Source organism: Vidua chalybeata, chromosome 4 (genome assembly GCF_026979565.1).
Source record: "Vidua chalybeata isolate OUT-0048 chromosome 4, bVidCha1 merged haplotype, whole genome shotgun sequence".
Classification (NCBI taxonomy): domain Eukaryota; kingdom Metazoa; phylum Chordata; class Aves; order Passeriformes; family Viduidae; genus Vidua; species Vidua chalybeata.
The window spans coordinates 14,855,271-14,878,698 of record NC_071533.1 but is presented as its reverse complement, the minus strand read 5'-3'; the positions used below and the strand labels follow the sequence as shown (position 1 = coordinate 14,878,698).

General features: G+C 40.6%; 2 protein-coding genes across 2 annotated transcripts; both read right to left on the bottom strand.

The window, feature by feature from the left end:
- Window positions 1–453: 453 nt before the first annotated feature.
- CCNA2 (cyclin A2) lies at window positions 454–5,979 on the bottom strand. The gene is made up of 8 exons (XM_053940478.1): window positions 5,839–5,979; window positions 5,501–5,735; window positions 4,569–4,684; window positions 4,014–4,237; window positions 3,280–3,484; window positions 2,422–2,535; window positions 2,015–2,148; window positions 454–1,638 (listed from the first exon to the last, which is right to left on the bottom strand). The coding sequence occupies exons 1-8, from the start codon at window positions 5,977–5,979 to the stop codon at window positions 1,587–1,589; spliced, it is 1,221 nt and encodes a 406-aa protein (XP_053796453.1). The 3' UTR covers window positions 454–1,586.
- A 1,017-nt stretch (window positions 5,980–6,996) lies between these two features.
- BBS7 (Bardet-Biedl syndrome 7) lies at window positions 6,997–23,309 on the bottom strand. Its single transcript, XM_053941517.1, has 19 exons — window positions 23,210–23,309; window positions 23,010–23,075; window positions 21,701–21,763; window positions 20,701–20,876; window positions 19,969–20,155; window positions 19,235–19,307; window positions 18,196–18,312; window positions 17,239–17,369; window positions 16,576–16,660; window positions 15,070–15,172; window positions 14,307–14,499; window positions 13,247–13,321; window positions 12,102–12,167; window positions 11,054–11,193; window positions 9,939–10,103; window positions 9,753–9,862; window positions 9,541–9,644; window positions 7,975–8,098; window positions 6,997–7,662 (listed from the first exon to the last, which is right to left on the bottom strand). Exons 1-19 carry the CDS (start codon window positions 23,243–23,245, stop codon window positions 7,529–7,531), a joined length of 2,148 nt encoding a protein of 715 aa, XP_053797492.1. The 5' UTR covers window positions 23,246–23,309; the 3' UTR covers window positions 6,997–7,528.
- Between the last annotated feature and the right edge of the window lie 119 nt (window positions 23,310–23,428).

The following is a 23,428-nucleotide window of genomic DNA, read 5'->3' as shown; positions in this document are numbered from 1 at the left end:
ACATAAAAGTCCAAGTGCATCCTAAGATCAGATTGGCCAAAAAGGCCACTCCTGCTGCTTACTTTGACCAGAATTTTGACCACCACTCTACTCCATTGGTTTTGTAGTTGAGGTGGTTCAGGGAAGGCTCAGGCAGGAGCACAAGGGTGGGGGCAGAGTAGTAACTTTGTAGTTGCTGAGGTAAGACAGAGTTCTTTCTCATTAACTGCTGGGCTCAGCCTGATGGAGATGACTATTTTAAAAAAATTATTTCAAACAGCCCACACCCTAACAGCTGTGAGGAGGAGTTTATACTGCTGGGTGCCCAGATAATCAGAGACAGCGCCGACTCAACTTCAAGTTGAAGAGGCAGAGTTTTCACAGGGCAGCCCATACCAAAAGTCTTTAGAATGCCAGTTTAAGATGACAGCACTACCCCTCAGTGATTTTAAGCTATTGGCAAGACCACTAACATCAGATACAAAAGCTGTTTATTAGCCAACCTGAAAATGGCTCAATTCAGCCCACTTCTGTGCACTCGCTACTTTACATGCAAACAGCAGCGGTACAGGGCAGCATCACTCCATTTACACAGGCTGAGGGTAAACATCCACTTGCTCTAATGCTGATTGAATGCCAGTTTGCTTATGTAACAGTTCCAGAGCTAAGGAAAAACGTGGCACATTTTTGCTGTGTGCCAGAGAGGAGCTCCTCCCAAGCGTGAGGGGTGTACGGAATTCCTGCTGCTCTGCATGCAGCCCATCCATGTCAGATGACACTCCCTGCTCTTGAGGCCACAGAGCAGCAGTTCACCCACTGCACTTGAATCCCTCCACCACCCCTCAAGAGGTACAAGGCAAGTAGACTGGGGACTAATTTTCTCAGTAGGCATCAATGGACTTTTGGGACAGCCAACACATCAGTGGGAACTCCATGGGTTTAGATTAGTATCAATTTTACACTTGGACTAGAAAATACTGACAGCAAGACCATTTTCTGCATAGTGGAAGCGCGAGGTATGAACTGGTGCAGGGGGTTTTAACTGTGCAGTCCCTGCAGCAGAGCTTTCAGCCTTTCCCCTGATGAAGATCTGGCACTGCATTATACAGCAACTGGGGCACGTCCTAAAGAGCCTCATGAGTCGATTCCAGCAAGGAGTTCTCCTCATGGCCATAGTTTTTCCAGTTTTGTAGCCATTAAGGCAATGCTTTTGATCTAAGTCTCAGTTTAAACTAGACAGTATAAAATGCTGCCAATACTCTGTGGCGACCAAATTTTTCTTACCCAGAAGGAGAAAAAGCCCTACTATAATAATGCACTGCTATTATTTAGTCTATAATTAGATAAGCATTCTCAGACTTCACGTGGCCTGCATGGTTAATTCTGTGCCTGAAAAGAACATTTTGGTAAAAACACAGCTAAAACTCTTAACAAGATTGCATGTACAAAAGATTTACATTAAAACCACATGAAACTAAACTTTACAATTGAAGTAAAAGCCTGCATTCATATTCTGAGTGATCATATCTAGAATCCTGAACCATGTTTAAAACTGTACATAATTTCCTGGTAATATATATCTCTTAAAAAGATCAGTCTCTTGATTATTACAATAAGTTTAGTGTGTCTGGTGGGTCAATGAGCGATACTCCATGGTACCTAGAGAGGGAACAAAAGAGGCAGGATGTCATGTTACTCAAGTGTTCTTTGCCACAAAGAGCAAAGCACATTTCCTACCAGGCAGGAACCATTCTGGGGCTTGTTGGCTGTCATGCCCCACACAGATTTTTAGGAGCATTAGGTATCACCAACTGTAGAAATGCCTAGATAATTCCTCCAGTTTCTACCTGACAGTTCAGGCAGGAACAGAACACCATGTAAAAACCTCAGGGAGTGTTGTCACCCTCTCACCTAAGAGGTGAATTTGGTTAGTTGAATCTGCCTGAAAACTCAAAAGATACATCCTACACCCGCACCCTGCCAGACATTTACATGCTTGGACAACTCACACCTTAACACCTCCACAGATACTCACTTGGTACTCTTGTACTTTTCCCTTATGGACTGTTGTGTGTGCTGGGCTGCTTTGAGGTAGGTGTTGTGTAGGTCTATGAGGCAAGGCTTGATGTCTTCAAGAGTGTAGCCAGTTACTTTGCACAGGGATTCAGGCTGAGAGGAAAAAAAAGGAAGAGGGACATTTGAATGTTGCAGTTCACTTATGCTGATCACCAGTGGTGTAGTTTTTAGCTTCCTTTTTAACCATATTTACCTCACCCCCGCCATCCCATTTTTCAAATGACACAGGGAGCAATCCCTAATTAACAGCCTAGGAGCACAGAAGGGCTGCAATTCCTGCAGCCCAGGCCCAGCACTCAGAACTGTGTAGAAATACACTGAACACACACAGAGGCCTGTGAAGGCTCATGTTGGAGTGCTACGTACCCAGGTTTGTCCAGTGAGTGTGTAATCTGCCAGATGAAATGCTGCAGCAGCAATAACTGATGGCAAGTATTTCAGGTAAGGATCAGCATCAATTAGACTCAGCTCTCCCAGGTACTGCAAGGGAAATGAAAAAGATAATCATCTGCTTCCAAATGTTAACAGATGCTTTAGAACCCTAACTTGAGCTTCCAATCCTGCCATCAGTTAGAAGGACACCTTTTTTCAGTTTCCACTTACTTTCTCTTTAAGCACTTCCTGCTAGCTACTGTCAAACAGCATTCCCACATGCTTTCCCAGCACATTTTACATTTGCAAACATATAAGAACTAGTCGGAAGCCTGTAGTTGGGTCTGACCTTTGCACAGTGAGACAAAGGCTTGTGTTTAGGACCTCTGGTACCTACCATACAGCTAGGATTTACTATAACTTCAGCTGAAATGTTATCTGTGCTCTGCTCTAGAAACTAGCCTCTGGATTTAGAGCTTTCTGCTGGTTGAGGACAAAACCAAACTAAAAGTCTTTTTTTGCCAAAGTGTGTGGGGGTAGGTGTGGCAACTGTAGATAAGAGAGAGGGAGACATCTATCTAGCAGTGCAACAAGCCTCAATTTCAAGTTCATTAATCTCTGCCTGCTCTGAGTAAGTGTGCATACTTGAGCCAGGCCAAGTGCTAGCCTCTGATAAGAATGGAGTATCCCAGACAGAAAGTGGTAATAAGAGTGTTAGTTTCAAGCAGTGGGGTACCACTTCTGGAGGAGCACAATTCATAAGGTGTATATATGTTATACATATATATGTGTAATAAGTATCTGCAATAAAACTCTCTAATTACATGGGCTGAGCTAGGAATTCCTACTTACCATTGACAGGCTCTCCACTTTAGCATCTGTCTGCTGGTGTAGGAAGTACTGGGTGAGGAACTGGTTGATTGTTGGAGCCGCCAAGTCAAATGATAAAACCTTCAGAATTAAGTGCTCCATCCTTAGGACCTGCTTCTTGGTGTAGGTGTCATCTGTGATGTAGACAAACTCGGCTACTTCAGGAGGGTAGATCTCTTCAAACTTTCTGCCAGGAGAAACGTTTATGACTAAATAACTGAGTCCTAGAAAACCACCAGCATTTAATGAAATGCTACTTTATATTCTGACTTGGCAAGGAGCTGGGCACTGGTGCCAAGCAAGTTTGCTGCAGTTGGTTCAGTAGCTCTTGAATCACCAGGATTTGAAATTAGAGAGCTAGAACAGCATGATAATTTAGGACTAAGGAATTTAGTACTTGGAGTCTTTGAAACTCCAGAATAACCCACTAAATTAGTAACTGGGGCAAGCACAACTTGCTTTTAGCATGCCTTATGTATATTCCCTCAAATACTGTTGTAGATGTCGGCTGCTGCAGTTGGAAATAACGGATCCTCACTTTAGGGGCAAACTTCAAAGATAACTTCAAAGATACGCTTTTAGGTGGATAACTCCTGATTTTTATCCTAGTATGAAGCCCTCCCAGGTCAGTCCTGCTCTAGGCAACAGAACAGCCATAAGATTTTCATCTGTATGAAACCAGCAGGTGGAACTTGAAATGAAGCAATTTCACTTACGATGCGAGCAGCATAGCTGCAGTACCCACAAGCTGAAGTTTTCCTCTCAAAACAGACATGGAAGAAAGAAACCTATCAATGTAATTTACAGCTAAGTGCAGGGTTTCGTTCTGTAATTTGTATTCTTCTCCAACTTCCACCAGCCAGTCCACAAGAATAGCCCGCATGTTGTTTGTGATATCAGGTTGCTTCTTCATGTAACCTATTTTGGGCTTGCACTTCACCTGTAGGTTTAGATGACAGATAAAGTTGAGGCTGGAGCACGTGCTGCTGGGGAAGCAACTGTTTAAACTCTGCTTATCACAGTTTAACAAATCAGAAGTAAACACTAGTGAGTTTAGAATCAGTAAGTTCTATTTATGTAATCTTGCTTTCCAGCTTGTGCATGGCACAATAAACTTTATCACAATAAACCAGTCCCGTGCTCTTATTTCTCCCTTTCTAGCAAGCTCTAATTTAGTCACTGTCTTGGTAACTCATGTTCAGATATATTTCTCCACCCCAAACTCTTCCCCCGTGGTCTGTATGCAAATAAGAAAAGGGACAGCAGCTCACCTCCATTTCCCTCAGGTACGTATGGATTTCACTGATATAGTCTGGCACGTTATTAACATTTGGTGCTTTCTCTTCTGTTTCTGAGGTTATTGAAATATCCATAATACTTGGAGAATCTAAGCAGAGGATAACAGCCATGTTAAAATGGGCACCATCACATCATTTCCTCACAGCACAGGGAACCTTGTGCAGGCTCATTCGGCTGGACTGGGATTTGGGAAGGCTCTACATAAGTGAAATGTTACAGCAACAGGGAAGTTTCCCCTTCCCCTTTCTCTTCTTCCTGCTAAGAATGAAGAGATGTAAAACTCTCTTGCAATTATGTAGTGCACCCTCTGTTACCTTGTAACATAGATGCAGATCCTGCAGGCTTAGACTGTGGTGTAAAACAAGGCAGGGGTGCCAGAGCTTTTCGTAGCCTGCAGAAGTGGATCACAGGGAAGTCAGCCCCCAGATATTCATACATGTGCTACAGAAGATGGATCTGGCAGTTGCCATTTTTCACATACTGGTAAGAACTCAAAACACTTGCATCACTAACTGGCAGAAAAACCTCTTACATCTTGGGATCTGCCTGGGTAAAATCCCCTTCTAACTCTGTAATGGTAGCAAAGGGCAAGGCTTTATGGGTTGATTTTGTCTGTAATCTGGCTTCTCTCATGAGGTACTGATAGCTAAAGTAATACAGTACAAAACGGCCTAAAATAGCAGGGGATGAGAACGCAGAGGCTCAGCTGCCGGGAAGAGCTGAGCAATCCTGGTAGCAGGTTCAAAGGAACCAAACCAGCCCGCGTCCCAAGCCAAAGCCCTCCAGCTGGCTCTGGAAACCATTCCCTGGGTGAGCTGCTCCGCGCTTCCCGGGGGCAGGGCCCTGAGGGGGGAGCAGGTGGGACGCGGCCTGCATGGCGCACCAGGGCCGGGGTGTCACGTACCAAAGCTCAGCTCCATGGCGTTGCCCAGGGGAGCCAGGGGCCGCCGCTCTCCCAGGGCACACACGGCCGCACGCAGCCCCAGCGCCGCCTCCTCCTTCTGCCCCGCCAGGACGCCCCGCTGCCGCCGCGGCTCCCGCTCCCCATCGGGCTCGTCCACATGGATGGAGAAGGGCTGATGTTGATGCTGCTGCAGCCCCGCCGTCGCTCCACGGCCCTCGCAGCCGCCCCGCGCCGCCTGTGGGGAGAGCGGCCGTCAGCGCCGGGCCCCTGACAGCTCCCGCAGTGCCGAAGCGGCGCTGCCCATTCCACATCCCCTTGCACCCGCCGCTCCCCCTCACCTGCAGCGGGATCCCGGCGCGCTGCTGCGCTCCCCGCAGCAGCCCCAGCGCCACGCGGGTGCCGGCGGCGGGCGGCGGCGCCGCGGCTTTGCCGGCCGCCGGCGGGGGCACGTTCTCCTGGTTGTCCTGCTCCGCCAGCATGGCCGCAGCAGGAGCGGGGGGAGCACGGCGGAGGGGACGGCGGGGCGACGACGGGGCTGGAGCGGCGGGGCCGGGGACAGGCGCGCCTGGAGCCGCCCGCGCCGTTCAAGTAGCCCGCGACTCTTGAACCGCCCAATGGGCGCGCGCGGCGTCACGGCCGCGCCGGATGGGGCGGACAGAGGGACGGACAAACAGACACGGCCGGACACAGAGGGCGGGGAGCCCACGGGGTGGGAACGCGGCTGCCGGGGACACCAGGCCCCGCGCCCGCCCAAGGGAGGGAGAAAAGAGCCTCGGGCGTTCCCGCTGGGAAACGTGTGTGGGAAACGAGCTGGAGCTTGCCCAGCAGGGCTCGTGAACATGTCCCGGGAGATGGGGGAGGGGGGGATTTAGTCGGGAGAAAAGGAGGCTGGAGGCTAAGGGGAGAGCTCATCACTTTCTCCAGCTCCCTGAAAGGAGGGGGTAGTGCCTGCAGTGAGGGGACAAGAGGAAATGGCCTCGGGATGAGACCATAATAATATTTCCATTATCAAAGAATGGCAGACCACAAAGGTTCTCGTGTTCCAACGATCCTGTTCTGGGCAGGGACACCTTTCATTTTAGACCAGGCTGCTCAAAGCCCCATCTAACCTGGCCTTGAACACTTCCAGGGATGGGGCGTCCACAGCTTCTCCAGGCAACCTGTGCCAGGGCCTCCCCACCCTCAGATGAGACCATTAGGAAAAAATTACCACTGTTGGGTGAGTCGCTGTCCCTGGAGGTGTTTAAGAGGTGTCTGGATATGGTGCTGGGGGATGTGGTTTACAGGGTACAGTGATAATGACAAGTTGATGGTTGGACTTGATGATCTCAAAGGTCTCTTCCACACTTGATGATTCTATGTCACTTCAATGGCGTTGATCCTTTTTACTTGCAAACAGATCTCTGTCTCTACTGGCTGCTTCATCTCTTCTAATTTTAAATAAAACCAAGTGAGAAAGTAGGTGGAGTTTTGAAATGAAGCACAGGGAGGCTGGAGAAGCACTGAGAAAGTTTAATGCCATCCATTACTAAACAAATGTGGCTTTAAATGGAGCTGTCATCGGTCTAAAATTCAGAGCTCTCCCCCCTCTGCACACACCAGCTACATCAAGTCTGGTGAGATTCTCACACCACCTTCTCAACACAACAGGAAAAACTAATTTAGGTACAGCTTAAACACACAGATTTCTTCCAAATCCATCCAAGTCTCTGGAAAAGTTTCTTCATCCATTCCTGCAGCTGTGGGACAGGCTACTCCATGTTGTCTTAAACGGTAGTGAAAACATTTTTGCAAAAAAGGATATTTGGTATTTACATCTGATCGTTCTTGAGCTATTAACACTGTACATAAAACCTCTGCACACAGTTAACATACACAACAGTTTATATGAAGTTTACTACTGTAAACAATATGATAAATATTAATAAAACCTAAGAGCTGACAGTACAACAAAAGATTAAAAGTGTTTTTGACTTGATACTGAAATGCCTTGGTTAAAACCAGATAAATTACTCTGCTTGTTCCTTGTCAGGCAGCATCAAAAAAAGCGATCAATCCATCTTGATCACAGCCATCCAGAATTTCCAGAAGGAGAGGAACTTTGGTTTTCACATTGGTGCCTTTAAATTTAAATTTATCTATGAAGAGATCTGTGATCATACCTGTAAAAGTAGAATTCCAGGAATTACTATTTATTTTCAGTAGGAGATATCTCTACTTTTAATTCATGATTATGTACCAAATATTCCAGTTGTTAGAAGAGTTTTTAAACTTCACATTTTAAACAACAGTTTAATTGTAAACAAATCCAAGCCACTTAACTTTTATACATTCTTAAATGCCATCCAGAATTTGAACACAATCTTTAATCATATCCATAAAGACAAGAATCATCTAAATATAAGCAGCTGTCTATTTCAGCCATGTCTCTGGACATTAAGCCCCATTTAAATAAAGCTGAATTGTCAACAAACCATAAAGTCTCTCGAGATGTGCAGGTTGTCTCTTGTATTCCTCGAGCAGCTGATCTGCCTCTTCCAAAATGCTGCGGTATTTTGGGAGCAGGAAGTCCATGTTGCCTTCGTGAACTTGTAATTCCTCAAAGACAGTTTAAAATGGTAAGGGCTAACAGCAGGTAAGTATCATAAGAGGAGGTAAGTAAGAAGAAATGAAGCTTAGGTATGTCAGAAGGAAATAATTCAAAAGGAAGTCAATTCCCTTCCAAACTAGCAAGTGTTATTTTCAGAGTGCCTCATTTTCTAGTCTTCTAATGAAACACCAGATGTCACTTCATAGACTGTATTCTCAAAATCCTCCGTATTTCAGCTTCCAGCTCTGAGCCAGAACAGGATCGCACCATGCAGACTCAAGACTTGACCATACCTTCATTTTTAGAATAAGTGGATTCCTAAAAAAGTGTAGCACTCAGAGAAGTCTGAAGGTAAAAGTAAACTCTGAAAGTATCACTCAATTTGTGACAGCAAAAAGTTTTGAATGCCTCTTCTAAAAAGCCTCAGTCTATCAGACCAGTTTGGGATGGTTAATAGTATAGATCTTTTTATCCTCCAGAGGAAGGCACTTCTGTTCTAGACCAGAGGTAATTAGTAATAGTAGTTACTAGTAGTAATTAGTTATGCACTGTGAGTCTGCTGGGATAACAGCTTTCATCAATCATTAGATTATTTTACTGCCTGTCAATAAAGTTATCATCCAAAAAATTTGTCAAAGATTTGCTGTCTAGCAAGCAAGATGTACAACACCATTATTATTGCAGAAACACAATATGCATAAGAATAAATTCTCTATTATTGTTTACATCCCTGGTTTGCCAAACCAAGCCCAAGTAAAACCCTTTTAGTGATAATAAAGATTCACACTGTTCTCATTGGTAGCCAGCTTTTCTACTGTCTAAAGAGCTCTGACAAGTATTTGATTCCCCCAAAAGGACAAAAGAGAACTGGTTCAACATTTTCACCTCCCCTCCCTTTAAATAATAAATACCAACTCAATGATGGTGAGTTTTCACAGGAAAATCCTGGTTGTTGGAAAAAAAGTCCAAAAACTGAGATAAGCTGCCTAACTGGTACCTCCTAAAACCTATTGAGGAAGGTATTAAGCAGAAGATTCAAAAGCAGATGATTTAGAAATTATGAAACACTGGGATGAAGTTCCAAAGCAAAGTTGCATTTGGCGTGGATGACCTAAAAACCTATAAATATTAGTGGGAAGAGGGACAGAAGGAGCTGGAAAGTAACAGTAGGCTAGGAGAGAACATTAGATGATAAACCTGGCTGCCCTTCTACCATTCAATTTAAGCATGTTCAGTAATCCTACATGTTAACCACTAGTTATATAGCAAAAAGGAGAATTTTCCTTAAAGAAAATTGTCTCCTAGACACTTAAAATACATAATTTAATCTAAGGGAACAGAAAGGGAACAACAGATCCCCACATGACACACACCTGACTTGAGCCATGGTTTGGTGTCTGACAGCATAGCCCCTTCATAAAAATCAAACCCCAAGAGTTCAGATACTTACTCTCAAAGCATCTATTAAGTGAACCTTCTTGGCCAGCAGCTGCTGATACTCTAATTTAGGGTGGATAAGCTTTAATGTGTGCCTCACAGATTCTTCATTTACATCTAGCAGTGAGTAAAAAAGAACCCCAACAAGCAAATGAGTATTACATAATCCATTTATGGGAAAAAACAAATGAATGGAAAGACAACAAAATACAGAAGAATTTTTACCATATGATATGTTGAGATTAATCTTCCTTTTAGTAGCCTCTTTGGAAAGCACATCTTTGAGGATGGATATTGTAGAGATGTTGTCGGATTTAAAGTATCCCTCACCTTTTCTATTGAAGAAGAAAAATTTTAAATTAATGAACTTGAACACACATGCATGCATTAGGTTTAGTAATTGTATTTTACCTGTAGGTACTTTCAAGCTGTGTTCCCAGGAAAGTGTTCTGAAAATAAAAGGTGATGCACTCTCCAGCAGGAGTCTTTTCAGGCACCTCAGGCAAGCAAAACACAACCCAGGAGTGAATTTCAGCAAAACTGAACTGGCCTTTGAGCATCAGTGTATTCATGGGCCTGTGACATTGTGAAATTAAAAGAGAAAAAGGACAGTTAATAGTTAAGAAAGAGGGACACTGTCCATGTAAAAAAAAAATAGTTCCACGTGGTGGTTTCCTTTTAACCAGCACACTGTAAAAAACCAGGTCTCTCCCTAAGTACAGACACATATTGCAGATTACAGCTATATTTCTGTACTTCAAAATGCAAAGCTACATGCACATTCAAGTTTATCTCCCATTAGGCATGTCAGAACTAGAAAAAAAAAAAGTTGGAAGTTTTTGATGTCCCATTGCAAGTTGTTAAACCTGAAATTTAGGACAAAGGTAAATAACTGACAAGAGCAAATATGACTAAGAGCCTCAAGAGCCTCCCGTGCTGTAAACCCCAGGTATAGCATTTTTATCAAGAACAAGGCATAGTGGAGCTCATTTGCACATTGAAGCCTTTGGTATCTCCCTTCAGTCTTTCAGTTTTGGTTTGAACAAGCAGATCCTTGGAGGCAATACGAGAAGTTAGTGAGGTAGGCAAAAATCCATCAGAAATTGTGTAAAATACAAAACTCCTGTAACAGAGAGATAAAGGTAAAAAAAGTCTTGGCTCACTTTTGGGGCCAAGTTAGCTGTGAGAAAAAAAACAGAGGAAAAGGGTGGAGCAGAGAATGAAACTGAAAAGACACAGTTACCTACAGAAAGTTTCCTTTCTACCACACCCTCAGCTATACTAACACATGGGGCTGAACTTCTTTACTCAGAGCAGTAAAATGAAAAATAGCCCCAAAACAAGAGTGGCAAGGAACCCATTTAATCCATAATTTCTATTAGGAAATCCATGAAATGGAACTACACGCTCAAAAGTGTATGTTAGGGGCTAGAAATTCTATACTTAAGTTTATCGAGCAAATGTTTCAGCTGCCTTGTGTCATTTTTTCCAAGTGAAAAAAGGCATTGATTTTTCTTTGCGCATACCTGTCCTGATCAATAGAATGAGTTCTCTGGTGAAGTGAAAGTGGCTTAATTTGATATTGATGAACTTGACAGGTTTTTGGTTGGATTCTGGGAGTTACATACGCCTGAAGTGTCCCGTACTGTCCTTCAATCGAGCGAACCTGCAGAGAGGAAAGAATCCACAGAGAAGAAGAAAAGGGAAAATATTATTTTACCACTGTTTGGAAATTTAGTGAATATTCAAAGTGTGTTAAAGAAAGACTCTAGTATTTCAAGAATATTTATAGTACTATATTTACTTGATAGTGCCACTATAATTAAAGCAGATGAGTTTAAAACTAAATGGAGCATAGTCCAGTGAAGTGCTGCTGTATTAGATTAATTAAATATTAATAGAATAACACCCTCTAACTCATTTTCTGATCAGTTAAAATTAAAAGCCTCAAAAATTGAGAGTTTTACATAAACACGTATCAGATTAGGAGGCTGTAGTAAAAAAGAGAAAACTTCATGCCTGTGTGCATGCTGAGGATTTTCCTAATCACGATTTCCTTCATTATTTCCTGTGGTGGTTGCCATAAAATGTGTGAATTTTGTGGATCCTTAAAAATAAACTCCAAAACACCCACATGCCTTTAAGTGTAATAAGCATGGGATGACAGGATTTGCTTCCTCTCCAAAATACAATTTGAGCCTACATTCCCTTGTTAGTTCCCAATATAACTTCCTTCAAACACTTCAGAGAATATACAGTGCCAGAGCTTTCTTTCCCACACTTCCCTCAGCTTTAAGTTGCACACATTGCCTTCAGAATCCTGTATTTTCCCAATCTGTGGTGTCCCCACTGCTTTCATCTTTGGGACACTCAAAAAGATCTCACGCTTTCCTCTGACATATTTTTAAAAGCCCTTAGAAATCCTAAAGACAAATAAAAAGGAACACAACCCCCAGATTAGCAGGTCTCGGGAAAAAAACAGCAGTAGAAATTGGACTGATCCACGTAGAGAATTCTTCATTCCAAAGCAGGACTAACCACAAATTTTATGGAACATATTTATGAGCACTTTACCTTAAGTTCAAGTCTTGTTGTATTTGCTTGGCATCTGTAAGTTGCAAGAAGAAAGTTGCTATTTGGCTGAAAAAAGGAAAAAAAAACAACTAAATAGGAAAATAATACAAAATAGGTCTGTGGATTCACAAAATTTCTACTGGTCTGTTTTAACGTAACTGTAGCTATGTTACAGTGAAGTTTTTTGCTATGCATGTACAGCTATTTACAAGAGTTAAGTGCAAAAAAAGCAATCCTTGGTTCCCCTTAACGTTCCAATTAGCTTTAATTATGATAGAGTTAATAAAAATAAAAATCCCTCTATAAGGAGAATACAACCAAAGCCTCTTACAGTCTTTAATATTTCTACAAAGATTACATAGATACCTACTTTTCATCTGAAAAATGCATGTCAGCCTGGCCCACTCATCTACAAAATTAGTTCAACATTCAAAACCTAAAGCAGGATCAGCAGGAAAATACACCTCAAAAAGCTCTAAGTTAATCATCACAAATGGCACAAAACCTAAAATAAAAAGCTGATTTCTGTGAGCTCTAGGGCAGAACATGATGTGCAAATTCTGTTCTTAAAACTAAAATAAAGGACTGTTAGAAGGGAAAAGATTTTACAGAATATTTTCATAAATCCTAAGGTAGTTCCAGGATTTTCTCCCGGCCCTCAGTGTCAATTTTAATTCTGTAACTATTTAAGTCTGTAGTTATTACATATAAAAAAAGGCATGCAAACATTTCACTCCCCACACAGCAGAATTGTCACATTCTAAAGGTATTTTTTAGAAATGGAAGAAATGTAACACTCTTCACCTAAATTGCTAGGAAGCAAATGTACCTGAGTCTTTGAAATCCAGAGAAGAGAGCAATACTGATTGTGTCTCACAATCTTCCAGGAACAAAAAAAAAAAAAAAAAGGAAGAGAGCAGATATTTTTGCATATTTTAGGTTTGCCTTACGTCAGGACCTGCCTATAACTCCTAATGCTGCAGTATCTCTAATGAAGCTGTGCTCTTCACAATTATCAGATGAGTAGTTTAACTGCATGTATTTTAAAACAGAGATATATACATCCAAGTTCTATTTTTACTACGCAGTATGAGGAGCTTCCATCGCGCCATCTCTACAGATATCACTTCCTCGGTTTCACTCACCTCAGAATCACAGCTGCTAAAACTAACAACGGCAGAATTTTTATCCACATCCAGCAAGTCTAGTGGGACATCACTCTGCAGAATACAGGAGGAAGGAAAAATAAGAAGCTTACATTCCTGAGTAGCTCCAAGTGCATTTATCCTCTAACTGTCATCAAGCTTTGTAAGGAGAGAGAGGCAAGGAGATTGCTTCATCTCAGAGGCAAAAGCCTAACAGACATGCAGCTTACTACTTAATCCTGGAGTAACACGATGATCTTTCTCTTATTCCCTTACAGAGTCCTGAACTCCTGGGGGGCTGGTTTACCACAACCTCAGCATAAAATCTGTAACTGTCTTTCAGACATGAAAGGTAGATGAAACAATTTCATTATTTCTCATTTAGCAATGGAAACATCTGATATTATACAGTGGCAAATCAGCTGTAGTTTAGCATTGCTCTGTAACATTGTTTAAAAAAAACAGGATTTTTATTAAGAAGTGAAAATAAAATCCTATGATACTTCTTTCCCATTTGTTATAGAAAAATTACCTCATAAACTCCTCCTTGTCACATTTTTCTCCTCATGCATTTCCCAAAATAAGGTGATTCAGTACTGCTACTCTTTCTGACTACCAATGATGGTATTAATTTCAGCTGATATAGTAGGAGGAATAATTAATTAAGGTTGCTGTAATGGGCAGGACTATTTCTCCCCAGCTGCACACAAATCAGATGCTGTTCCACACTGGAAGTTAACAGGTGGCCCATAACATTCAGAAATTAATTTTCCATTATAGAGGGCACTAAACTTGTGAGTGAGGATGTGCACCTCATTTAATTGATGTTTAAATTAGTACATGCAAAAGCAAACACAAAGTTACAAAGAAATCTTCTGTTACAGCAGCCACTTTGGTCTATTTTGGTAATGTAAAGCTGCTCTGCTCAATATGAAGTTGTTGTATTTGCTCCCTAACAAACATGTCCTTAAGATGCTGTAACTTGGCTTTTTGAACTAGAAAGTCTCTGAGTGTTTTATTTATGCATCAGGAAATCCAACAAGAACAAAGCCCCACTGACCTGCACCAGGACATTATCTATGGCTGTCTGCACCTCCAAGATGAGGCTGTAGCTGGCATCATCCTTGTTCAGTGTGAACTTCTCATTCACACTGAAGGCAGGTACTGAGGAAACTGCAGTGCTGGAGTGAGAGGAGTGCTGGTATTTCTCCCGTTCCTGAAGTACTTTTATCTGCAACTGTTCCAATTCATTCCTAGAAAAGGGAAACCACTCATAATGTCTTAAAAAAAAAAAAAAAAAGGCAACTATAGAGCTACTCTAGAAATTAAGTAGTTTAAATGTGCAAGGCAATCATGTTTATCTCCTGTCCTCAATTTTCCAGCCAGAAGTGACTCCCCTTAGATGTACTTAGCAAAGATAAAAAATAAACTCTATCACACAGACACGTGGATTTTACATGTTCCTTGCCAAAAGAGGTTTTTGAGACACAGGAAAGGACAAAATTTTCCTTCAAGAGTACAATGCATTTTGAATAATATGGTGGTGATTTCTTTCCTGCCATCATTTAGAAACTAAAGCAGCAAGGAAGAAAGGAATCTCATCTTGCTGATACTGAGGCAGAAAGCATTAAGACATCATTATATGAAGGCAAGATAGAAAAAGACTGAAATGAGGCTGCTATTCATTTCTACTTTGAAAAGGTCTGATTCTACTTCTAGATATATTAGTGATAAAGAAAATCCAGTGAGATAGGAAGGAGAGATGACATTTCAGCTTCTAACATTTCCATTCTTACATTTAAATTTCTTTCTAGCACAATTACCTTAAGGATGAAATCTTGTTCTGCATTTCTTGACTTAATTTAAGTTCTTCACCTGATCCACCTTCTCTATGGACAGGTTCTGTAGTCAGTCCTGTCAGCCAGCCTAAACCAATATATGAAGTTTATATTCCTTATAAGCTAAAAAGAAAATTCTACACTCAACTATTGTATGTATGGAGTGATGTTTGTTCCACACACTGGGTAGAGAGAATTGAGCCCAATTTAATCCTTTTTTGTAGAGTTAATCCTAGACACTGAGCACCATTTTTATGGGTTTCATGCTTAAATTGGAAAACATTTTTTTTTCATTAAGCACTTTGAGCAATAAATTCTTCTTTAACAGTTTTTAACTGAGCAGTTGGATTTTTTTTCTCACAAAACCTTGAATTACTGGCAGTACTGAAACAAAACAAAAGCTGTGCAATGTGTTTATAGCAAACTGGATGCTGCTCAGTGGGCTTAAAAGTTGGATGCTGCTGCTTGAAAAAAAGTTATACTTTTGCTTACTAAATTACATTTATTTCTAAAAGAAAATACTAATTGATTATACTCTGATACCTCAGGCATGATATGCAGACATGAATGGGTGTTTATAGCTCTGGTTCCTTGCCAAAATCAGTCTAGTGCACATCCTACCAGAATTCACCTTTGAAAGCCCAGAGAGGAACATGAGCTTTCACTTTTTCCCTTTCTTCTATGATCCATGAATCTTTACAACATTCCCATTAAAAGAAGCCATGAAGGACTTAGACTGCAACAGTACTAAGTACTGCCAATCATAACAAACCAATTCATATGAGGTCAGGTGCAAGGGTCATTTGATCACTCAAAAATGTTTAAAAGAGGTATTTGGAACACCATTATTTCTCAGTAAATGACTGAGGATTGTATCTTGCCAAATGACATGATTTTCATTACAAGAAGTTTCAATAGGTTAAATTTTAGCACTGAAGGTAACTAAAGAAAGAAAATTAGCAATATTTTAGCTCCCAGCAGCTGACATATGCAGCATTTTTATCATGGCCTGTCACAGACAGGTCAATAGCTCAAGACTTATAGAGGAGCTGCTGAGATGCCTCACATGGGAGAGCTTTATTTCCTCCTAAAATCAAAATCAACCCCATTTAAAGGACTGTGAAGCTGAAGAAGGAATTAAATGACATAAAAGACAGAAAAATAAAATAAAAACCTGCTTGTATATCAACATTTTTCATGTATATTAAAAAATCACAAATAATTCCTTCAGACATACTTATTAATTCATCACATTAAGGCAGCAGTTTACACCAAAATATAGTCAACCACTGTGTTACGCATGATGAATATCTTAAAATATAAAATCCCCACAGTTTAAGTGTAGGAATTTTTTTTTAAGTGTAAATATTAAATCAGAAGAGATCTTTTCAACACAAAATTTTAAGAGATGTGAGCTGCACTAACATAACCTGCTTCATTTTATCACCTCACCATACATAACATTTATTGTGTCAATGATATGAAGCTTACCTGAGTATGTTGCTGCTAAAATTTCATCATAGCCATCTCTTCCTACACAGCCACCCTGGATTGATGCAATGCTCTCTGATAAAGCCTTCAAATAAACACATTCAAGCAGAGTGAAATATCACTGCACTCATTTTAGAAGTTTTTAGAAGATTCTACTCCACATAGCAAACAAATTGAAAAGCTGAAAGCAAAACACTGATAGACAGTATTTTTCCAGCAGAAATTAGCAATCTGAGTGAAGTGAAATGATCCCTCAGGATCCAATTACTATTTTAAACAATTGATAGCCAATGTAATTATGCTCAGTGAAGCCCTGACAACTTCCATTTATTAACCTGTAAATCACAGACTATACACAACACTCTTGGGTTTTTCATTCAGAGAGCAACTCTGTATTAGGTTTCACCCAGCAGTCAACTAAGCCAAAACTTTAACACACAGTCTCTACATTATTTTGATTTTTGGTCAAATCACAACCACTTCACTTTCTGGTTCTTACATGTTACCATACTGATTTCAAGTTCATGTGGTCAATGTTACAAACCTCTTAAATTAAAAACAAACCACATATTTTAGCAATAACGATCATGTAAGTTTTGAAATACAGATTTTTATTTTAAATTAATTTTTTTTTCCAGCAGAGTATGAAGAATGAGGACTTACATAATCATGTCGAAGGACAGGATCATCAGCACTCTCAAAGCTATAAATCTCTATCATTCCATCATCTCGTCCAACAAGTAATTCCTTAACTCCATCTCCCAGAATGTCAAAACTATCAATGCACAGAATACCTAATGAAGAAGAAAACAAAGCCATTTGCTTAATCTTTATTAGTTTATGATACAATAATACACAAGCCACACTCAGTTACACAGAAAGAGAGTCCTGGCCAGCTTTTAAGGTGTTAATAATGAGATTTCCAGATGAGTCCTCAAGGCTGAAGTCCCTCCCCTGTGCTTCAGGTTCAAGGTTAACTTTTTGGGCTCCATATTTCACAGAAAAACTAAGGACATACTAGGAAGCATTTTAAGAAAATAATGTGAAGATAACTCTTATAATTAAATAAAAATGTACTTATACATTCCATTCCTGATCTTGTCCTTTACAAAGCAGTAGGGGCTAATAGATGTTCCAGAAGCAGCACACCAAGGCTAAAACTGGGAGAGTTTTGATCAGTTATTGTGGAAACATTTTCCACCTTCAGACAAAACCCTTTATTATGACTCTTTAGAGATCTTAAAATCACTGAGCATCTGATAAATTTGGCAGGTGTATTTGCCAAATATACACACACTTAGAAATAGAAAATTTAAAAACATCTCAATGAATCATATTTGAATGAGCACAGTTTTACAAACACCACTTTAAAAATAGTGTAAAAACAAAAGTTTGCTAAAACACTGGAAATAATATGAACACAAAATCCAAAGCAAGACAAACTGATTCAAATTATTTGTCAGAAAATCAGAAGAATGAAAGAGACCTTAGTCATATTAATATCACATAATCACAGTATGTCTCCAAAGTTATCTATGAATAAGATTTCCTGATTACCCTACCCTTAACAAAGCCTCAGGTATGCTGGAAAGCTAAAGAGTGAGAAATTGAGACACATACCTCCTCTCTTCTTTTCATTTCCAATTTCCCACCTTGGTATTGCCTTGGTACCAGTAATCTGAGTGACACCCAATTTCCCATCAGAAGTCCCATACACAATTTCTTCCCCAGAATCACCTGAACACAGAAACTGAATTTAGAATTGATAAAATCAAGCACACCGACTTCAAAATGTTGGGTAGCTACACTCTGAAGCCCATGGTAAAAGGAAACACTGAATTAGTGACGTGCAATGGAACTGTCAGGCTTCAAACCTAAAAACAAATCCATGAAAACTGCACCCATCCTGATAATGTCTTTGGGGCTATCACTATTCTGTGTTTGGCTGCACCCTTGCACTTGAGTTCTGCCTCAAAAGCAGTCACAATCTATTACTATGGATTTCAGCAAAGTTAGGCTGAAGTATGAAGGCTATTCAATGGACTTTACAGAAGAAAAACAGAGAAACCCGTTCACAACACACACCCAGCAGTGAATGTTGTGCCAAAATTTCAGCAATTAAGAACTACTTTTCCAAACCAGCTCAGGATGTTTGTCACACAATCTAACTGAAACTAAATTAAGCACCAGATTAACACCCTAAAGCGATTTCTATGAGGTTAGAGCAGATTAGCAAGAAGGATGATCAAAACTATTTTAAGTTTGAACCTTTCAGTCTCAGTTTATGTTAACTCTACTCAATATTCTCCTCCATCCATGTATTCCAGTTATGGAAATCCATGTGTAAGGGAAATACAAACCCAAAATCTGGACATGGACCCCGAAGTCCAATTTGTTTTTACACAATGAGACCCTTCAGATCTCACTAGTGTTGTAAGAGGTCTTCAACTGAATGTGAATATAATTTAGAACCGTCTAAACCAGTCATGTCTCTATGTTTACTTATACGTAAAAAATTACCTCGCATAGTCACTTTTCTGCTGCATTTTTAACATCAGCTTAAAAATCAAGACAGAATAATTAACAAAGACAAGCTACAAAATCTTAAAAACACAGTAAAATAGTATTATTAATTATATGTGTATTCAAATCTTGTTACCCCCATTTCCATTGCTCAGAGCAAGAACAGTAGGTGGTCCAGGAAGTTCTACTTCATACAGCAAATCAGATCCCTGAAGACAAAGAGAACAATCTTAAATGAATTTATTAAAAAACCAAAAAAAAACTCACCATCAAAATAACAACAGCACCTCCAAAACACCAGCCATACACCAAACCAAAGCCCCACAATGACAAAATTATTATGGATCATACTAAAAGGTAAGATTTACTTATTCAAACTCCTATGGGAAAACGATTTATAAGCCAAAAACAGGGTGAAGCCTGTAGAAAAAAAAAACACAGGACTCTTGAACCATGTTATTAAAATTTTAAATGATCCAGAAGCTCAGCTGGCAATTTAATATGTTAAACCCCTTAGTATCACTCAAGACTTGTCGCAACAGTAATTTATGAGAGCAAGAATTCCCAAAGTGATAAAGACTTCAGGAAATTAAATGTATATGTGAGCACTTTTAGTTAGAAGGGACCAATTTGTCATCTACTTCCACCTATGTATTCCAAAGCCTGTTTATAGTGGTTTCATTAATCCTCATTTTTCACAAGTTTATGACGATTCTCCTTTAGAAAAACAGTAGAAAGAGAATGCACCAGCAGCAGCACTGCCAAGTAAGGCACAGTACACTGATCCTTATCATATTTAATCATATCCCTTAATAAGTAGTCAATTCCATAGCATTCATACATAAAACATAAAGAAGGAGGCATTTTAACCTGTAACACCCTGAGCACTCTGTCCTGACACGCAAGCACCGGTGTGATGCAGTTCACTTTGTCTACAGGAAGGCAGAGAACATCATTGATTTTATCTCCTGATAGGAAGTAGTGCTGGTCCTTGCAGTCACAGTAATGGTTATAGATGTAGCTTGCACAGAGAAAGAGATCTGCTCCTGAAATGTACCTGAGGAGAAGAAAACACTTCCTGTAGCATCTTGCTGCAGCAAGAGTCCTTTATGTTTTTATGCCTTACTATGCTTACAGCTCCAAGGTATTATGGGGCCCTGCAAGCTGTTCCAGCTTTTAGAGTTCCTTATAAATATTAAAGCCACGTGGTTTCTACAGCTCTGACATTTCTACTTTGTCTTCAGGTAAAGTCCTAAGAATATCTTTAAAAAAGATTTGTCTATGGCAGCATCTTACAACACAATCCAAAAGAGATTTTGCTCCAAGAGCTATGTGGACAGGACACACTTTATCAATATAATCCCAGCTCTGCTCAAACAGATTTTGCACTGCTGTGAGTGCAGTGAGTCCAGACCACTCCCAATTCCGCCCACACTTCCAAGACTTCTCCATGATATTCCAAATTCCTTCTACAGATCACAGCACAAGCTGAAGCTGGACTGGCACTTAGTGTCACCTACACAATATGCTTAAAATTATTGCATAAAATCATAAACTAACAATCTGCTATAGCTGTCAAAAAATGCAAAATATCATACTTACATAGCTTTGATGTTTTCAGTAAGGTTAGTTTCAAAGGAAAGAAACTGCTTCCCTCTTTTTGTGAAACCTCTGACTTCGGATCCTATAGCCACAAAAATTTTCTCTTGTGGTGTATTAAGAGCTCCTCCCAGCTCCAGTCTGGAGATCCTTTGTCCTGGTAGTGTCTTGAACACTGGCTGTCAACAGAAAAGCAATTTTCATCATCACAATATCATATTTATGGTAGTCTTTTAACATAAAGGATAAGAAATTTACTTTACAATTTCTGGCAAAACTAAGATGCAATGGGTTGTACACAGACAAAAATAATCTCATATTCATCTTCAGAAACACAGAGCAATCAAGCATTTTATCAGTAAATACAAACAAAAAGCTTTAAAACACAATAAATTAAGACTTCATTACTTCATTGTTATTAATTCATCCATGGGAAAAATTCAGCACTGCTGTCAGCTGTTTTGTTTGTGGTTTGTTTTTTATTTTAAAGAACAACACCCACACACTCCCTCCCTCTCACATGTTACATTCTTATTCCAGAAGTCTACATTGATTTATTTGTATTGCTATAGAATACTTATGAGTTGACCATGAACTTCCTGGAGAAGAAAACCCATGAAAGAAAATAATTTTTTATTGAATTGGACATAAAAAGTAATCAGTTTGTTCAAATCCCTAAGCCGATTTAATGAATCTCTGCAGGTTTTGTCCCATTACAGTAACTGTGTATGTGCCCAGGCTTAAGCCCAACTTAACTAAAGTGCAAAATGTGTGGAAATTACTTTTTTTTCCACATTAGTTTTTGACTGTAACTGTGGATAATCCTGTGCTTGATCAGGCATGAGATCAGCATGCCCTCACCACAGTTAGGCATCAGTCCACAGCTCTACCTAGACACCTTCCACTGGCATCTTATTTGCCTCATCAATAAAAAATGAACTTTCAAAGTTCACTGGGAAGAACATTCCAAAACCAAAAATTTAAATGGAACATTTCCACTTACCACAGCTTCCCCCTTTTTTATGCCAAAGCACGTAACGACCCCATCCTGATCTCCAACAACCACCTTCAAAAGTATAATACATTGTTATTTTTTATTACACACCCAACAGTGGTTTTAAATAATGCTCTTCCTGTATTCACAGAATCTCAGAATGGTTTGGGTTGGAAGGGACCTTAAAAATCACCTAGCTCCAACCCCTTGCCATGGATAGGGACACTGTCCACTATCCCAGGTTGCTCATGTTCCATCCAATCTGACCTTGAACTCTTCCAGGGATAGAACAACCACAGCTTCTCTGGGTAACCTGTGCCAGTGCCTCACCACCCTCAGAGGGAAGAATTTTTTCCTTATATTTAATCTAAACCTATTCTCTTGTGAGTTTGAAGCCATTCCCCTTTGTCCTATCACTGCATGCTATTGTAAATAGTCCTCTATTATAATATTAACGATATTTTCATATATTTAAGGACTCAAAGTTCTAGAGTACTTAATTACATATGGGAGTATACTTTAAAGATCTATATAAAATGCTATAGATAGGATATTGAACAGCAGTTCAAGTACAGGCATTTGCAATCGTTTTCCTGCTTCTACTTTTAAAAATCCATGAGGTGAAGATGTATTTGGGGAAAGTTATGTTTTCACACTAAGACTTTATTACTGAAAGAAAAAAAATGCAGCTATTTATATTGAGTTTCCCTAACAAGGTGTCCTTAATTTGAACTTATATTAAGGCGAACTAAAAAAAAAAAAAAATCATAGAATCATCAAGGTTGGAAAAGACCTTTAAGATCATCAAGTTCAACCATCAAGTTGTCATTATTACTGTAACCCCTAAACCATGGCACCCACCCGGTGACAGATCCAGACACCTCTTAAACACCTCCAGGGATGGTGACTCCACCTGCTCCCTAGGCAGCCTATTCCAATGTTTGACCATCCTAACAGTAAAATATTTCTTTTAATATCTAATCTGAATCTCCCTTCAGGCCATTTCCTCTAGGCTTAAGTGAAATAGAGAAATATGGAAGAACTCCTTCGTGGTTTCAGAAACGCTGTAAACTACAAAAATTCCTTCCCGGTTCTGAAGTTTTCCAATCATAAATTCAGGTTTTTTTTTTTTTTTTCTTTTTTTTTTTTTTTTTTTTTTTTTGTTTTTGTTTTTGTTTTTTCCACAAAAAAGGTTTTCCAAACCGCCAAAATGGGGTTGTGGTCTTTCCCTATGACGTCCTATATCTACGGAAACTCTGGAGATGATTAACGATAGGATGAGGCACAGGACAGGAGCGAAGCATCAAGCGGTCGGTACCTTCTGCGTGGCCTTCTTCCCGGAGGCGGGCAGCAGCCTCATCGTCTTCTGCGCCGTGACTCCCACCTGTGGATGGAAGAGACGCTCCAGAGCGGGGCCCGGAGCGCCGGGAAGCGCCTCGGGCCTCTCGCAGGCCCCGCCCCACGGCCCCGGGCAGGCCGTGCCATTTCATCCCGCTGCCGGGGCGCTGCCGTGCCCACCTGCAGGTAATCCACGCGTGCCATGCTCGGCTCCATCGCTCCCGCAGGACGCCCGTCCCTCCCGCGGGCACGGCGCGCCCGCCGCTCGTCACCGCGGCAACCTCCGCGCGGGGTCCGCCTCCTATTGGCTGGGCGGACGGGGGCGGGGCCTCGGCCAGACGGGCACTGCGATTGGCTGAAATGCCCCAGGGCGGGGCGAGGGGCGGGCAGAGCCGGGAG

What these genes read in the sequence shown, in the direction of transcription:
- CCNA2 (XM_053940478.1), bottom strand. Translation starts at nt 5,979, where the DNA reads ATGCTGGCGGAGCAGGACAACCAGGAGAACGTGCCCCCGCCGGCGGCC. An exon ending in CGTACCTGAGGGAAATGGAG is followed by an intron (nt 4,238 to 4,568) that starts GTGAGCTGCTGT and finishes CTAAACCTACAG; the next exon opens with GTGAAGTGCAAGCCCAAAAT. An exon ending in CACTCACTGGACAAACCTGG is followed by an intron (nt 2,149 to 2,421) that starts GTACGTAGCACT and finishes TTTTCCTCTCAG; the next exon opens with CCTGAATCCCTGTGCAAAGT.
- BBS7 (XM_053941517.1), bottom strand. Translation starts at nt 23,245, where the DNA reads ATGGAGCCGAGCATGGCACGCGTGGATTACCTGCAG. An exon ending in TTTAGCAGCAACATACTCAG is followed by an intron (nt 15,173 to 16,575) that starts GTAAGCTTCATA and finishes ATATTGGTTTAG; the next exon opens with GCTGGCTGACAGGACTGACT. An exon ending in TTAGCAGCTGTGATTCTGAG is followed by an intron (nt 12,168 to 13,246) that starts GTGAGTGAAACC and finishes TCCTTTTTTCAG; the next exon opens with CCAAATAGCAACTTTCTTCT.